Source organism: Marmota flaviventris, chromosome X (assembly GCF_047511675.1).
Source record: "Marmota flaviventris isolate mMarFla1 chromosome X, mMarFla1.hap1, whole genome shotgun sequence".
In the NCBI taxonomy this organism is placed as follows: Eukaryota; Metazoa; Chordata; class Mammalia; order Rodentia; family Sciuridae; genus Marmota; species Marmota flaviventris.
In genome coordinates, this window is record NC_092518.1 from 11,230,362 (window position 1) to 11,247,204 (window position 16,843).

The 16,843-nt window shown below is 39.9% G+C and overlaps 1 protein-coding gene, 1 long non-coding RNA gene and 1 other non-coding gene across 3 annotated transcripts in view; 2 read left to right on the forward strand and 1 right to left on the reverse strand.

Annotated features, from left to right (window-relative positions):
- The window catches only part of Syap1 (synapse associated protein 1), a 32,365-nt gene extending 23,243 nt beyond the window's left edge, over window positions 1–9,122 (forward strand). Inside the window, exons 6-9 of the mRNA XM_027927394.2 lie at window positions 2,657–2,805; window positions 4,558–4,616; window positions 5,064–5,211; window positions 7,524–9,122. Of these exons, the coding sequence (XP_027783195.2) occupies window positions 2,657–2,805; window positions 4,558–4,616; window positions 5,064–5,211; window positions 7,524–7,651 (484 nt within the window). The 3' untranslated portion in view covers window positions 7,652–9,122. The remainder of the gene's footprint in view (window positions 1–2,656; window positions 2,806–4,557; window positions 4,617–5,063; window positions 5,212–7,523) is intronic.
- On the reverse strand, window positions 3,505–3,578 carry Trnae-uuc (transfer RNA glutamic acid (anticodon UUC)). The gene has a single exon. It is a non-coding gene; the product is annotated as a tRNA-Glu (tRNA).
- A 5,207-nt stretch (window positions 9,123–14,329) lies between the features above and the next one.
- On the forward strand, window positions 14,330–16,532 carry LOC139703261 (uncharacterized). The gene is made up of 3 exons (XR_011705662.1): window positions 14,330–14,711; window positions 15,459–15,577; window positions 16,109–16,532. It is a non-coding gene; the product is annotated as an uncharacterized lncRNA (long non-coding RNA).
- The last annotated feature ends 311 nt before the right edge of the window (window positions 16,533–16,843 follow it).

Consider the following 16,843-nt stretch of genomic DNA (forward strand, 5'->3'; position numbering starts at 1 on the left):
AAAAGAGACATGTAACCACATGGGTTCGGGAAATGCTTGGTACATAGTAAGAACTTAATAAGCTGGGCAGGGTGGCGCTTGCTTATAACCCAGTGACTTAGGAGGCTGAGGCAGGAAGATTGCAAGTTCAAGGCCAGCCTGGGCAACTTGGCAAGACCCTGTCTCAAAATAAAAATTAAAAAAAGGACTAGGGGTGTAACTCAGTGTAAAGTGCCCCTGGGTTCAATTTCCAGTACCAAAAAGAGTTTAACAAGTGAGAGGTTACTATGCCTGTGACTGACTATCTGTGATGGCAGACAACTTGTTTTATCCATCCCTGCATCCCTCCAGCACCTAACATGATGCTTGACACATGTGACACTTCATAAATATTAGTGGAATTCATAAAAGAAAAGATGGGCCATATCTTGCAGCAGATTCCATCTTGTTGCCTGGCCTAGCTTGTGTAGATTATTTGCATTTTGTCCCCGACACTAAAAAAACTAGTTTCCTGGCCCAGCTCCACTATTTACAGTTGTGATGACCATGATATCATTGCATTTTTTTTTTCAGTGCTGAGGATTGAACTCAGGGTTTGTACATGCTAGGCAAGCACTCTGCCACCGAGCTAAATCCCGCATGTGACCAAGCTTCTATTTTCGCCTTCACCCCCTCCTCTCCTTGGTTCTTACTCCATTCCAGGTCACTCATCATAGGCACTTAGCTTAACCCACTTGGATGCCAACACCTCATGCCAGGCAGTTCTCATATGCAGCCAAGTTTGAGAACCAGCGACAGTTCTCAAGTTGAACTGCACTTCACTCATTTTATCAACCACTTCCTGAAAGGCCTGGGGGTATAGTTCAGTGGTTGAGCATTTGCCTATCATGGGTGAGGCCCTGGGTTTGGTCCCCAGCACCAGGAGCTGGCAAGGGGGGCAGTAAGCTCTGTAATCATCCCCTGCCACATCACTAACTCTTACCAGTTGCTAGTTAATTAGCAAGCTGCCCACCCCTTTCTTTCATAAGGAACAACACCCACAATGCTTTCTTACTGTTTGAAAGCATTTAATCCTCTAGGAAACAGCTAATGATTGGTGGAGTCCTGGCTCTGCTTCCAGTCCCCTGCCTTGGTCACACTGCCTCACAACAATTCTGTTTCCCTCTCCCAAGGCCAGTGTTGGTCTCCTTAACCCATTAAGTCCCAAGATTTCAACTCTGTAAATGTTTCAACCGCACAGGTGCATTAAAATAGGTTAATATGTGTTGCTCAAATTAAGTTTTTGTACATGTTGCACATCTGGGACAGTGGGACAGAATAGACTAAAATACCAAGAAGTCAGGCATGATGGGTCATGCCTGTAATCTCAGCAACTTGAAAAGCTGATTCAGGAGAATCATAAGTTCAAGGCAAGCCTTGGCAACTTCGTAAGACCCTGTCTCAAAATAAAATTTAAAAATGAAGTGGATGGATGATGTAGCTCAGTGGTAGAACACTTGCCTAGCATGCACTAGGCCCTGGGCTCCATCCCCAGTACCTAAAAAAATGCTGCACTTTCATTGGTGTTATATAACTTGTTTTTTTTTTTTTTTTTGCCACTAAGGAGGAGATAGCTGTTCTGTTTATTCTGTTGTTCAGCTTTGAGTTGTAAAGCAAATGAGAATTTCCTTTGAACCACATTCAGATTTAAAAATGCTCCTAAAGAGGGGGAGGGAAGGATAGGATAACATAAAGATGAAGGGAGGATCAGTAACATAGAAACATAGAAGAAGGAGACCAAGAGACAGAGTGGAGGGATAAGGAAGGGAAGGCAATGCAGATGAAGTCTTTTTTTTTTTTTTTTTTGTACCAGGGACTGAATTCAGGGACAGTTGAGCACTGAGCCACATCCCTAGCCTTATTTTGTACTTTATTAGAGACAAGATCTCACTGAGTTGCTTAGTGTCTCACTAAATTGCTGAGGCCGCTTTGAACTTGCAATCCTCCTGCCTTCGCCTCCGGAGCCGCTAGGATTACAGGTGTCCTCCACCGCGCCCGGCTCAGAATGGAGTCTTAAAAATCATGTTATGTGGGGCTGGAGTTGTGGCTCAGAGGTAGAGTGCTTGCCTAGCATGCGTCAGGCACTGGGTTCGATCCTCAGCACCACATTAAAAAAAATAATAATGGTATTGGGTCCACCTCCAACTAAAAAATAAATGTTTTTTAAAAAATAAAGGTCCATCAACATCTAAAAAAACATGTGTATATATAAATGTACATAGGGAATTTCAACTTTATGTATAGGTAGAGAGAACCAATCAAATATAAATAGATGAGTGAAAGAAAATCTATTAGAATAGAGGAAGGAGAACGGGGGAGAGGAGAAAGTGGGGGGGTCATGAACTGAAATCGAATTCCATGCATGTATGAATTTGTCAGGATGAACCCAAATATTATATATAACTATATAAAGCTAATTTCAAATAAAATAAAATAAAAATTCTCCTAAAACTCATCTATTCCAGCATCTGTGGTGTAACTCAGCGGTAGAGCAGTTGCCAGGCATGCATAAGGCCCTAGCTTCAACTCCTAGTACTGCAAAAAAAAAAAAAAAAATCATTTATTCACGTCTCCTCTGCAACAGATAGCCCCTGCATGCACATTCATTCTCACCTGCACCTTTGTCTATCTTTAAAAGGGTGAAAGAAGAAGTGTTTTGGAGGAACTACTTTTACCGTGTCTCCCTGATTAAGCAGTCAGCTCAGCTTACTGCCCTGGCCGCCCAGCAGCAGGCCTCAGGAAAGGAGGAGAAAAGCAACAATAGAGAGAATGATTTGCCTCTGACAGGTATGTTCTGGGGATAAGACTTCAACTCCAGAAAAAGAGAATTACTGTAAAAAAAAATTTCTTAGAGATGCTAATGAGCTTGTCATCTTGTATGTACCAGAAATGTTGACATCACTATAGAGAAAAATTCTTTTTCTTTCCAGAGGAAATTTTCATTCTTGTTGCCCTCTCTCTGACCCAGCTCACCCATATCTTCCCCAGGCCTTCCATTACTATGCTATTCTTGGTGTTTTTTTTTTTTTTTTTTCTTTCTCCAACACCAATCATCCTCCCCACATCTCTATTTTTTCCCTTTACCATGTTCTACTTCCTGACCTCCACTGTCATTCAGTCACTCTCCTTCCCTTTGTTTCTCGGACTGTCATTCAACCTTGTTTCCTCTGTATGTGTGGTCTGTGGAGTAGAGCAAAGCTCCGTTGTGCCCCAAATTACAAGTGTCCCGCTCTAAGCTCAGTTCTATTCAGTTAAACATTTGATGCTTTCTTCTTGTGACATGGTAGCCCTGGTTGTGAGAGAAAGACTTTTATGATATCGGCAACTGTTTGCACCTATTAAATATCTTATACTAATTAAAATAAGGAATGTGGGTGCTGGGGATGTGGCTCAGTGGTACAACACTTGCCTAGCATGCATGAGGCCTTGGGTTTGATTGAGTAATACAAAATAAACTGTAGTTTGTTTATTTGTTTGTTTGTTTGTTTGTGGTACTGGGAATTGAACCCAGGGCCTTGTGCATGAAAGGCAAGCACTCTACCAACTGAGCTATATCCTCAGCCCCCCAAAAATGTATTTTGTGCAATATTTTTAATTTTGTATGAGTACCCGCTGTGTATAGGTAGGTACTAATTGCACCTGGACATTCATCCCACAATAAGTGGGGTAATTTTAGTTTGCAGAATTTTAGATGATTAAGGAAAACAGCATGACCTAAGATTAGTATAGACTGTTGAAAAGACTCCAAAACTGCATTAGGGTCAGGTAAATATAATGAAGTTCCTCCCCACAGGGTGATTTGTCGTTTGGCCTATAGATGTTAATATTGCAGCCCAATGGGCTATCCTTTTTTTTAATATTACTTTTACTGAAAAATAACCATTTTGCCAAATCCTGCCTGTGTAACAAAATGGACTTAAGACAGTATTTGGTAAAGACTGTCAATCTTTAAGTTTATTAAGATAGAAATATGAGGCCCATGAGAAAGAGAATACTGTGACTGAGTATTGACAACAGGGAAACTTTGCTAAACAACTTCCATTCTCATTATCCTCAAAGATCAGAATTAATTTTGCTAACACTGAAGTCAAAAATTATTTCCTGCTAGAAATTTTTATATAAAGGGCATTCAAGAGCTGGGCATAGTGCTGCATGCCTGTAATCCCAGCAGCTCGGGAAGCTGAGGCAGGAGGATGGTGAGTTCAAAGCCAGCCTCAGCAACAGTGAGGCTCTAAATAAAATACAAAATAGGGTTGGGGATGTGGCTCAGTGGCTGAGTGCCCCCTGAGATAATCCCTGGTACCCCCCTCACAAAAGGGGGGCATTCAATATGGTAACATTAAAATATACCCAAAAGCAAGAGTTTGAGATGGTTGCTCATGGCTATTTCTTGTAATAACTTAACAAAAAGCTGAAAATATAGAATATCATTTCTGAAAATTATTTAGTATCATTATACTTGTGGATATTTTAGCAGTTATTGTAATATGTATTCAGAACTGAATCAAGCAATTATTCTCTTTTATTCTCACTTCTTAGAGGCAGTACGGCCCAAAACGCCACCTGTCGTAATCAAATCTCAGCTTAAAACTCAAGAGGTAATACAGTTTTATGTTGTACCTAGTAGTTGATGTCTGAAAATGAAGTAACTGAGTTAACAATCTCTGATACCGCTTAAGACTGCTTAGGAGTGTGGGTCTTATCTGTTTCTAAGATAAGGAGTCCAGTATTTGAATAGTCAAGGACTGACAGCCACTAGGTGACTTGCTGGCATAAATCATTGTAGATGTGCTCAGCAGGGATTAGAAGAAATGGTGAGAGTGATCCAGACTGTGAGAACAAATAATAGCCTCGGGTGGTAACTCATTTAGTTACCAAGCAACTGTGCAAGTTAGACGGTTGGAGAGCAGTGGTCACTGTCTTCCAGCTAGCAAAGGAGAGAACAAAAACCAGGCTGTATTCCACTGAGACAACTGTAGGCCAGAATTCTAGCGCATAAATGTCACCGAGGAAATCATGTCAAGAACTCTTGTGTTGCATTTCAGGATGAGGAGGAGATTTCTACTAGCCCAGGCGTTTCTGAGTTTGTCAGTGATGCTTTCGATGCTTGTAACTTAAATCAGGAGGATTTAAGGAAGGAAATGGAGCAACTTGTGCTTGACAAAAAGGAAAATGAGACAGCTGGACTCGAAGGTAAAAAAAAAAAAAATGAATAAAAAAGAAAAAACTTGTTCTTTTCCTTAAATCCAACATTGATTGCATAAAAATGTTATCTTTAAGCTGATATACAGCCAGGTATGGTGACATGCACTTGTAATCCCAGATACGTGGCAGAAAAATTGGTTCAAAGGCAGGCAGCCTGGGCAACATAGTTATACCCCATCTCAAAAAAATTATTTATATACATATTATATATATAAATTATATTAATTATATATAATATTATATTATATATTATTAATGTAATATATAATTAATGCAACAAAATTATATAATAATATGATTATATATTATGTTAATTATATAATATATTATAATATTATATATATTAAGGGGGCTGATGATGTAGCTCAGTGGTTAAAGCCTCTGGGTTCAATCCTTGGTACCAAAAATACAATGGAAAAACAAGAAACCGAAAGAGAGAGGGAAAGCCAGTATATAAAATTGCAATGTAAATTTGGCATCAAAGTTGATTTTTGGAGGGCTGGGGCTGTGGCTCAGTGGTAGAGCACTTGCCTAGCATGTGCAAAGCCCTGGCTTCCATTCCCAGCACCACAAAAAAAAAAAAAAGAAAGAAAAAAATTTGATTCTCATTGGCATTCTGTACCCCTTGTCATCAGGACTTGCTGCCCCAATTCAAGAATTGTAAATAAAGCCAATTAAAATCTGCAGAAAAGAGGTTAGGGGTATAGCACTTGCCTAGCTTGCATGAAGCCCTGGGTTTAATGCCCAGCACTGCAAAAAAGTATATATTTCTGTTCCTACTAGAAGGTAGATGCTAGCAAGCATGATCAGACCTTATGTTCCTCTATCTTAAGCACTCCCAAAAGATTTGGGAGTTTGGTTTGATATTAAAGCTCCCCTGGTAAAACCCCCAAGTTCAGGACCAGGCTTGCCAACTTATTTTTGGGGATGGGGTACTTGGGATTGAACTCAGAGGCACTTGATCACTAAGCCACACCCCAGCCCTATTTTATATTTTATTTAGAGACAGGGTCTCACTGAGTTGCTGAGTGTGAAGCTTTTGCTGAGTTGACTTTGAATTCATAGTCCTCCTGCCTCAGTCTCCGGAGACACTGAGATTATAGGCATGTGCCACCCAGCTCGTCAACTTATTTTGAACTCTATCTCAAAATAAAAAACATAAAGGGCTGGAGATGTAGCTCTGTGGTAAAGTGCTCCTCCTGCATTCAATTCCCAGTACCACCAAAAAAAAAAAAGATTGAGTTAATCATTATCAAATGAAGAGTTTAGCTGAGTGCAGTGTTGCATACCTATAATCCCAAGTCACTGGCTCACACCGGAGGATGGTAAGTTCAAGACCAGCCTCAGCAACTTAGCAAGACCCTTTCTCAAAATAAAAAATTAAGAGGCTGGGATTGTGGCTCAGCGGTAGAGCGCTCACCTAGCATGGGCGGGACCCGGGTTTGATCCTCAGCACCACATTAAAAAAAAAAAATAAAGGCATTGTGTTATGTCCATCTACACCTAAAAAAATATTTAAGGAAAAAAAAAATTAAAAGGACACCAAATGTAGCTCGGTGGTGAAGTGCCCCTGGGTTCAATCTCCAATACCCAAAAGGGGGAAAAAAAAAAAAAAAAAGCGAGTGAACAGTTTCCTGAAACCTTTTTCAGATTTACAGAACATCCAGCAAACCAGCAGTTCCTACAGTTGTTCAGAAAAGTGGCCTAGAAAGGTGAACCTGAACTCTATTTTGCTTACCATCTCAGAGTTCCTCTGAGGACAGAATTGAGAAAGAAGGGTGTAGGGCATGGCCAAGAGAAATAAGTGGGCAAGTGAAAACCTACACTCCAGAGCCCACCCACTTTCTGTCTGTTTTTTGATAAGAGAAGGGTAGGTTCTGGCCAACACAGAAGGAAGGAGTGCATGAGCCCGTGTGTTGTAGGCAATAGCAAGAGAAAACTTTCCACGGCTTCCTTTAATGGGTAATGACACTAGTAGCAGAGACCCCTGAGGAGGCAAGCAGGGGCTGACATCTTTGTTTCCATATTAATAAATTGTTCTAATTATATTGTTCCTTGATCACTTTATTTTTTTTTCTTAGTGCATAAAGAAGCTTGAGACATTGGGCTTGGGGAGCTAGCTCAGTGGTGGGGAGCTTGCTTAGCTTATGTGAGGCCCTTGGGTTCTATCCCCAGAGCCACAAAAATAAATTACCATGGCTAGGACTTGCATAGGTAATTAAAGTTGCCTGAATTGTTACTACTGCCAGCATTGAGTTCAGCGAAAAATCTTTCTTTTCCTTTTCCTTTGTTCCTTGCAGAAGATTCTGCTGATTGGGAAAAGGAGCTGCAACAGGAGCTTCAAGAATATGAAGTGGTGACAGAATCAGAGAAGCGGGATGAAAATTGGGATAAAGAAATAGAGAAGATGCTCCAGGAAGAAAACTAGCTGCCTCCTGAAATTAAAATAATAATAATAATCCTTAACATTCTACAAAGTGACATGAAATTCTAAATGTTAAGCGTTCGCTCGATGAGTCACAAGGCACAAGAGTGTAACTTTATGAAATTCCAAATTATTCTTTTTTCCAGCTGAAACTTGCCTCTTCTACTTTAAAAAAGTATATAGAACAGTTATTCTAATAATCAAGAAAAGGTATGTTTTATGGGTAGCATTTCTTTAATATAAATTGAATTAGAGATGTTCTTATAGGCAGTAGGGAATATCTTTGCCACAGAAACACAGGTAAAATTTTAGGTTATGTTTTCAGTCGTGGTTTTCAAAACATTCATATTCCTCATTGCATTTTTGTTGATACATGATGTTAAAGTACTTAATGGATTGATTACTATCAAAATGACCAAATTATACCAAAGAACTTAAGAGGAAGCACTTTCAGGACTATTTCTTTGCAAGGTATTTTCTAAAATTCCATCTGAAAGCCAAAAGGTAAAATAGTGAAGTTGATTTTAATTATATAAACATCACACAATTTGACATTAAGATAAGCTATAGCCTGGCACAGGGGGCACTCCTGTAGTTCCAGCAACTAAGGAGAGCAAGCCAGGAGAACCTCAAGTTTGAGGCCAGCCTGGGCAATGTAGCAATACCCCGTCTCAAAAAATAAAAAGGGCTGGGGATGTAGCTCAGTGATAGACTCTCTAGGCTCTGAGTTTGATCACCAGCAAAGCAATTTTAAAAAAAATATCTGGGCATGGTGGGGAGCCCCTGTAATTCCAATTACTTGGGAAACTGAGATAATAGGGATGCAAGTTTGAAGCCAGCCTGAGCAACTTAGTGAGATCTTCTCGCAACATAAAAAGGACTAGAGGTATAAGTTCAGTGGTGGAGTGATTGCCTATCATGTGTGAGTCCCTGGGTTCAATACCCAGAACCAAAACAACAAAAAAACTGTGCAAACGTGTTTGTAAAAAATGTGTCTTTCTGTGGCACTATGGTGCACACCTGTAATTTCAGTGGCTCGACTCAAAAGTCTGAGACAGGAGGATCATAAGTTCAAAGCCAGCCTCAGCAACTTATCGAGACCCTGTCTCAAAAGAAAAAGGTCTGGGAATGTGGCTCAATGATTAAGCATCTCCAGGTTCAATCCCTGGTACCAAAAAAAAAAAAAAAAAAAATTCCCTTGGGCCTCCTCTTAAAAAAAAAAAAAAAAACTATACCACAAATTTCACTTCATGGTTTTCATAGTTTTTGTAGACAGTGGAGCCTTCTTTCCTCTGTCCTTTTTTGTATTAATCATATTCAGAAGCCCATTCACCTTAATGTCTATTGTTCTTTTAATGGTCACTACATGTACATGTTCTAGCTTTGTCTTAATTAAACTGTCAGTCTTTATGGAATTGTGTTCTTGAGTACGACTCTAGAACTTATTGATTAAAACTTGTATTCTGCTATACCAGCAGGCCCATGTTTGTAGAATATGATTTTTTTAAAGGAGCAAGGTGGTTGAACATTAGGAACTTGCTAAGCATTTGTTTTCCCAAACCTTCTGTATTTTTCAAGCAACCTTTAATTTCATAAAGGGGAATAAAATCAAGACATTTATTTATAAGAAAAACGTACATATTGATATTCTTGGACTCATAAAACTTAGTCTCTGGTCCTCTGGCAAAGTCATAGTCAATAAGTCAACCCTTGTGTTTGTAGATGGGCACATGTGAATGAGCCAGGCTGCTTCAGATAGTGTTATTTGGGTTATAGCAATAAACTCATGTATGCTATGAAACATCAGCCTCATTATCAAAAGATTTCTACTTGTTGCCAGGCATGGTGGCACACTCCTGCAAACCCAGCAACTCAGGAGGCTGAGGCAGGAGGATCTCAAGTTCAAAGCCAGCCTTAGCAAAAGTGAGGCCTTAAGTGTCTCTAAATAAAAATACAAAAAACAGGGCTGGGGTTGTGGCTCAGTGTTAGAGCACTTGCCTAGCACATGGATGACACTGGGTTCATTTCTCAGCACCACATATAAATAAATGAATAAGTAAAGGTCATAAACATCTAAAAATGTGTTTTTAAAAAATTTTTTAGTTGTAGATAGACATGATGTCTTTATTTTATCTAATTTTTTTTAATGTGGTGCTAAGGATTGAATCCAGTGTCTCAGGCATGCGAGGCAAGCGCCCACCACTGAGCCACAACCCCAGCCCCTAAAAAATATATTTTAAAAAAAATAGATAAATAGGGCTGGGGGTGTGGCTCACTGGTCGAGTGCCCCTGAGTTCAATCCCTGGTTTCAAAAAAAAAAAAAGAAGAAGAATTTCTACTTGTAGTGCCACAGTTGTTTATTTCTGAGTTTGGATTCATAGATGACTGGCAACTTCTGAAATAACCCTATTGAAGGGAGAATTTTAATTTTTTTTTTTTTACAATTTACTGGAAGAAAAGAAACATGTTACATGTTTTTAAGCAGCTGAAAAAAAATCCTAGATACAAGCACATCTGGTCATGACACCGCCTGACTCTTAGTGTACACACTAAAAAAAGCTTACTGATGAATGTTAAGACACTTATCAAAAAAAAAATAAGATCATATCTAACTAGGAATATTTGATTTGCCTCCTTTGACTGCTTTGGTATTAAAAAAACAGGGCTCTAGGCCAGGCATGGTGGTGCACGCCTATAATCCCTAGGGCTCAGGAGGCTGGGACAGGAGGATCGCGAGTTCAAAGCCAGCCTCAGCAATGGCCAGGTGCTTAGCAACTCAGTCTCTAAATAAAATGCAAAATAGGGCTGCGGGTGTGACTCAGTGGTAGAGCACTTGCCTACCACAGTGAGGCACTGGTCGAATCAGAACCACACAAAAATAAAATAAGGGTATTGTGTCCATCTAACAAAAAAAAAAAAAAAAACAGGGTTCTGACCCCAGCATACCAGTAATCCAAGTAACTTCAGAGACTGGGCAGGAAGATCACAAATTTGAGGCCAGCCTGGGCAACTTAACAAGACCCTGTCTCAAAGGGCTGGGGATGTGGTTCAGTGGTTAAGTGCCCCTGGGTTCAATCCCTAGTACCAAAAGAATTTTTAAAACCAGGGCTCTGAGTGTGTTTCTATAATTTAAATTGGATGTGGTTGTTCTTTCTGTTAATGAGATTCCCCACCCATTCTTAAGTAAAGAAACATTTTTTAATTATGAAAATGAGGTATATTCAGTCTTAGCAAATTTGCTTTTCAGCTTTTAAAAATACAACTGAAGCCAGGCAGGCATGGAGGCACAGGGCTGTTATCCCAGCTACTCTGAAGACTGAAGCAAAAGGATTACAAATTCCAAGGCCAGTGTCATGGATTGAGCAGGATCCTGTCTCAAAAACAAAAAAGAGTGGTGATGTAGCTCAATGGTACAGGATTTACCTAACATTTTCCAAAGTCCGGGATTAAATCCCCAGGACCAATATATATATAAACTGGTAGAAATTTTTATACAGCTTATAGTTTACAGGTTTTTTTTTTTCAATTTTTTTTCTAGTTGTGTATGAACAGCAGGCCTTTATGTACTTCCATGTTGTGCTAAGGATTGAACCCAGGGCCTCAGACATGCTAGGCAAGTGTTCTGCCACTGAGCTGCAGCCCCAGCCCTACAATCAGTTTTGTTAAGGGAAATGTGGGCCATTTTAGTAAATGATTACTTCCACAAACTGTTTATATAAAAAAAAAATAAGGGCTGGAGACATGGCTCAGTGGTAGAGCTTAGCATGTTGAAGCCCAAGATTCCATTCCCAAAACCACAAAACAAAATAGAAAATTTCAAAATATATGTTATAGTACCACAAAATGATGGTGCTTAGAAAACTAAGGAGGCAGCTGGGAGCCTTGGTGCACACCTGTAAATCCCAGCGACTCAGGAGGCTGAGGCAGGAAGATCACAAATTGAAGGACAGCCTCAGCAATTTAGCAAGGCCCTTTACAATTTAGTGAGTACGTTTCTCAAAAATGAAAAGGGCAGGCTGGGCATTATGGCTCAATGGTAGAGTAATTACCTAGTGTTCAGGAGGCCCAAAATTCAATCCCCAGCACCACAAAAACATATAAAAAGGGCTTGGGATATAGCTCAGTATAAAACATCCCTGGGTTCAATCCCCATTACTGAAAAAAGAAAACTAAAGAGTCATGACAGGGCTGGGAATGTGGCTCAGTTGGTAAAGTTCTTGCCTTGCATGCATTGGCCCTGGGTTCAATCCCTAGTACCACCAAAAAAAAAAAAAAGAGTCATGACAGATGATATACATATATGAAACTTTAATCACAAGTCATTATGAAGTTCCTATAGATGTGCTTCATACACGCATGGATAAACCATTTACCCTTGATTTTGTATCTCAGGAACAAATCTGACTTATTAGCACCATTACTTGTAAACTGCTAACCTGGTTCCCTGTGCTGTTGTAACATTATCTTGATGGGTTGCTGTGAATATGTGAAGATGTCTGTCAGGCAGGAAAAATTATGTAAAAATGATGTGGGCATAGAAAATGAAATCAACAAAAATGTAATAAACTCCTCCTGGGCTGAAAAATAAGAATTTTTTTCCAAGCCCAACCCTCAGCCACTGTCTGCCTCACACCAAATTATTTATCTGGTTTTCACACTAAAGAAGTAAGCCATGTATAACTTCAGTGGTTAAATTATTATTTTTTTACAGTATTTGTTCAATCCTAATTTATTTCCAAAATGAAAATTATGTTACACTTTGTCCTGAATAAGCAAACATTGCTTTTAGTGGTAAATGTAAGTTATAATGGTTGTTCCTGAATAGATAAAACTTCTATTTTGGAAGAGAGAACCTGTAAATATATTTCAAAGGTACCTTGTAGGCAGATATCATGGGTGAGATATTCAATGAATATAGATCAAACACATTTGTGTCTTTCCACAATATAAGAATTTATGGGATAACAATAAATTCACAGGCTACATCTGCAGTGACAGCTTAGCAAATATTCATGGGTTACCTGATAATCATAAGGCCAGTGATCACAGATTCTTTTATTCTAATCTTAACCACTAATATGTATAACACTCAAGTCCTATATCATATGTTACACAAATGTGTATATATATATATATATATATATATATATATATATACTTATGTTTGTGTGTATACACATACACACACATATTTTAACACAGAAAGGTGAGGTAAGGGTTAAGTCAGTCACAGGGGTTTTGGAGGCCACACTGAGAGCCAAAGCCAAGAACAAATACAAACGCAAAAGAGTCACTACAGATGGTCAGATGAAGGTTTAGAACCTGCCAAAGCAGTGGTACCTGCCTATAATTCCAGGGAGTCTGGAGGCTGAGGCAGGAGCATAGAGAGTTCCAGGCTAGCCTCTGCAATTTAGGGAGACCCTTGCTCAAAAAGGGCTGGGGATGTAGCTCAAAGGTAGAGCGCCCTGGGTTCAGTCCCCAGAACCACACATACAAAATAAGAACCAGTCAAAGAACTTGTTCAGGATGTGCAGTTGTCAGAGCTCAGAATTTATTCTAGGCTAGAATGGGGAGACAGAGAGTTGGAAGAGTTCAGAGGTTCATCCCTTGTCAACCCCCTTCACAGCATGGTCTGATGACCTCCTTCACAGGATAGTCTGATGACAGGTTGGTGTGTCTCTGTAAAGTCTTGGGGTGCTTCTCCTCTTACGGGTTTCAGATGAGGGGGGAACATCCGGAGAGGTTGCTAAAGCCACCACCAGCCTGTTTTCTCTGACATGGACCAACACACCCACACAGCCACGTGCTTCTGATTTAATTTGGTAAGCGCACAATTAATTTATCAATGTGCGCCTTATGGTTGTTCTGTGCAGATGGTGGTTGTTTACTTGTACAAACAAGGTATAGAGCCATTCAACCTTGGTACTTGAACTCAAAATGGAATAAGTCATGGCAAACTACTGCTTCACAGAATGAAATAACTCAGAGCTAGGCACAGTCTGATAACTGCTGTTCTATTCATCATGGAGTAACTCAGGGCAGGGCACAGCCAGATCTGCACAGGAGGCTCCAATGTTAGATTGAGATAATATGGAGTTTTAATAACACATTTTACTTTCAATGTAGCCTTTTACTCCAGTCCAATGAATTGTCCTTCATAATAAAACATCATCCTTAGGCTGAGGATGTAGCTCAGTGGTAGACAGACCACTTGCCTTGCTTGAGGTTATCCTCAGTACTGCAATGCACACACACACACACACACAGACATCTGGCTTACACCTGTAATCCCAAGCAGCTCAGGAGGCAGAGGCAGGAGGATCCCAAGTTTATGGCCAACCTCAACACCCTTAACAACTTAAAATTAAGCAAGACCCTGTCTTAAAAAAAAAAAAAAAAGGACTAGGGATGTGGCTCAGAAAGTCTCTTCCTGGGTTCAATACCCAATATCACCTCCTCTCTACCAAAAAAATCATTCTACCCCACAGACTCAATGGATCTTGTACTGTAAGGCTATGGTGTGATTTCTCATGTCAACAATGATAATATGCAGTGCTCTGTCTTGTTCTTTTCTGATATCTTGATGAACTATGGGTAACTATGCTTTCTGCTAGCAAGAGCTAAAACTCCAAAGTTTACCCTCTTCTATGACATTTATATAGAAAAAAATGGATCAATTAATCAAAATAGAAGATTTTGTTGACTCCTACTATAGTAATACACTGTAATCCTGATAATACTCATTAAGTATATAATACCCTCTACCATTGCTGCACTTAGACAATGCAAAACCTGGATACACCAAAATGACCAAGTCACTCTGCAATTTTTTGTTTGTTTTGCAGTAATGGTAAAGAACATCTGCATTCAATCCCCAGTACACAAGGGGGAGTGGGGGGAAAGATGAAGAGGAAAAGGTATAAATTCATAAATGACAAAAATAGAAGAGCTTGCAACAGCAGCCAAGTGATGACAAGAACATTTTCATGCTTCAGAAGCCAGGAAAGGCTTGGGAATTCTACAGGCAGCTACCTCTGAAGCCTAAGGAAAAACTGGTAGCATGGTAAGCAACTTGCAGTTTCTGCCACTATCTAAAAATGAAAATTAAGGTTGAATGGTATAAGCATATTATTATAAGATATAGGAGCAAATAGAAGAAACTGACAAAGAGTTTTAAATGGTGATTCCTGGGAAGTAGGAAACCCAGGGAAGGGCAGATTATAGGATCTTTGTTGTTTTAAAAGCCTTCTGTAATTTGATTTTTTTTTTCTTTTAGTACCAGGGATTGAACTCAGGGATGCTTAACCACTGAACCACATCCCCAGCCCTATTTTGTATTTTATCTAGAGACAGGGTCTCACTGAGTTACTTAGTGCCTCGCTAAATTGCTGAGGCTGGCTTTGAACTCTCGATCCTCTTGACTCAGTCTCCGAAGCCACTTTCATTGCAGGCCTGTGCCACCAGGCCCAGCTAGAATTCTCCAACTTTGTAATTTGACTTCTAAATGCATGCCTCACTCAGGTGTTTTTTAAAGAAACATCAACTTTTTTTTTTTTTTTTTTTTTGGCAGTACTGGAGATTGAAACCAGGGGTCCTCCACAACTGAACTACACTCTAGCCATTTTCTTTTTTTTAATTATTTTTTTTTTACTTGTAGTTGGACACAAGACCTTTATTTTACTTTTTTATTTTTTGTGTGTGGTGCTGAGGATCGAAGTCAGGGCCTCATATGTGCTAGGCGAGCGCTCTACCACTGAGCCACAACCCCAGCCCCTCACCCCAGTCATTTTTATTTTGTATTTTAAAACAGTGTCTCCTTCAGTTGCCCAAGCTGGCCTAAACTTGTGACTCTCCTGCTTCAGCCTCCCAAGTTGCTAGGATTACAGGAGTGTACTACCACACATGAGAAGAAGTACCTACTTTTGACAGGTGTGTAGGGGAAATGGTATATAAAACATTGTCCACGGGGATGTAAAATTGTTAAATATTTCCAAATGGCAGTTGGGTAATTTGGATCAAAATTTAAATATAGAGAACATTTAATCCAGCAGTTTTACTCTTGGAATTTATTCAAAGGAAGTAATTGAACAAACATTGCTTCGATTTGTAAAATAGAAAAATTGGGAACTAAGCACATATCTTATGCCATAATTTTTTTTTTTTTTTTTGTACCAGGGATCGAATCCAGGGGTACTTAACCACTGAGCCACATCCCCAGCTCTTTTTAGTTTTTATTTAGAGACAGGATCTCACAACATTGCTTAGGCCTCACTAAGTCACTGAGGCTGGCTTTGAACTTGTGATCCTCCTGCATCAGTCTCCCAGACTGCCGGGATTACAGGTGTATGCCACCTCACCTGGCTGCCATAAGCTTGATTTGAACAAATGATGACTCATATAATAAAATTGTATACAAATATTTTAAGTAATGGATATCTTTTTTTATATTTATTTTTTTAGATGTAGATGGACACAACACAATACCTTTTTTACTTTTATATGGTGCTGAGTGTTAGGTCGGTGGTGGCGATTTAGTGGCAATTTAGAATAAAGAAGCCCTCGCAGGAAAAGAACATCAATCAGATGCCGGCGGAAATGCCTGTCAATCAGCCAGATCTCCTGACTAACGCCTGTCAATCAGCAGGACCCTCTGGCCAATCCTGGAGTTCAGCCAATTTCCCTGACCAACTCCAAGGGGGCAAGGGACCCTAAAAACATCTTTTCCTGTCCTGAGCCCTTCCCTTCCTGCTGTAAGCCCCATAAAAGTCCAGTCCGGTCGAGCTTCCACGCGGTTTCTCCTCAGACCCTTCCTCTGTCCCCTCTGTGGGTCTGAGTTCCACCCGGAGTGATATCTCAATAAAGCCTGTTCAGTGGCCCTTTTAAATCTGCCTCCTTTGGTCGCTGCCTGCCTCGCCTGATCTGACACTGAGGATGGAACCTGGGCCCCGCCCTATGCTAGGCGAGCGCTCTACCGCTGAGCCACAATGCCAGCCCCTAAGTAATGGATTTCATACCCACCAATGGTCAAACATATAAAAGTCTAAAACTAGCAAAAGTTAAGCATGTGAAACAATAGAAAAGTTGGAGAAAGTGTAGGCTGGCATAGTCACAGTCTCTTTGGGACAAGCCAAAACTGACATTACTTAAATGAAAAGTTGACTATGTCCCTCTCTCTGACTTGTCCTAGGGAGCACA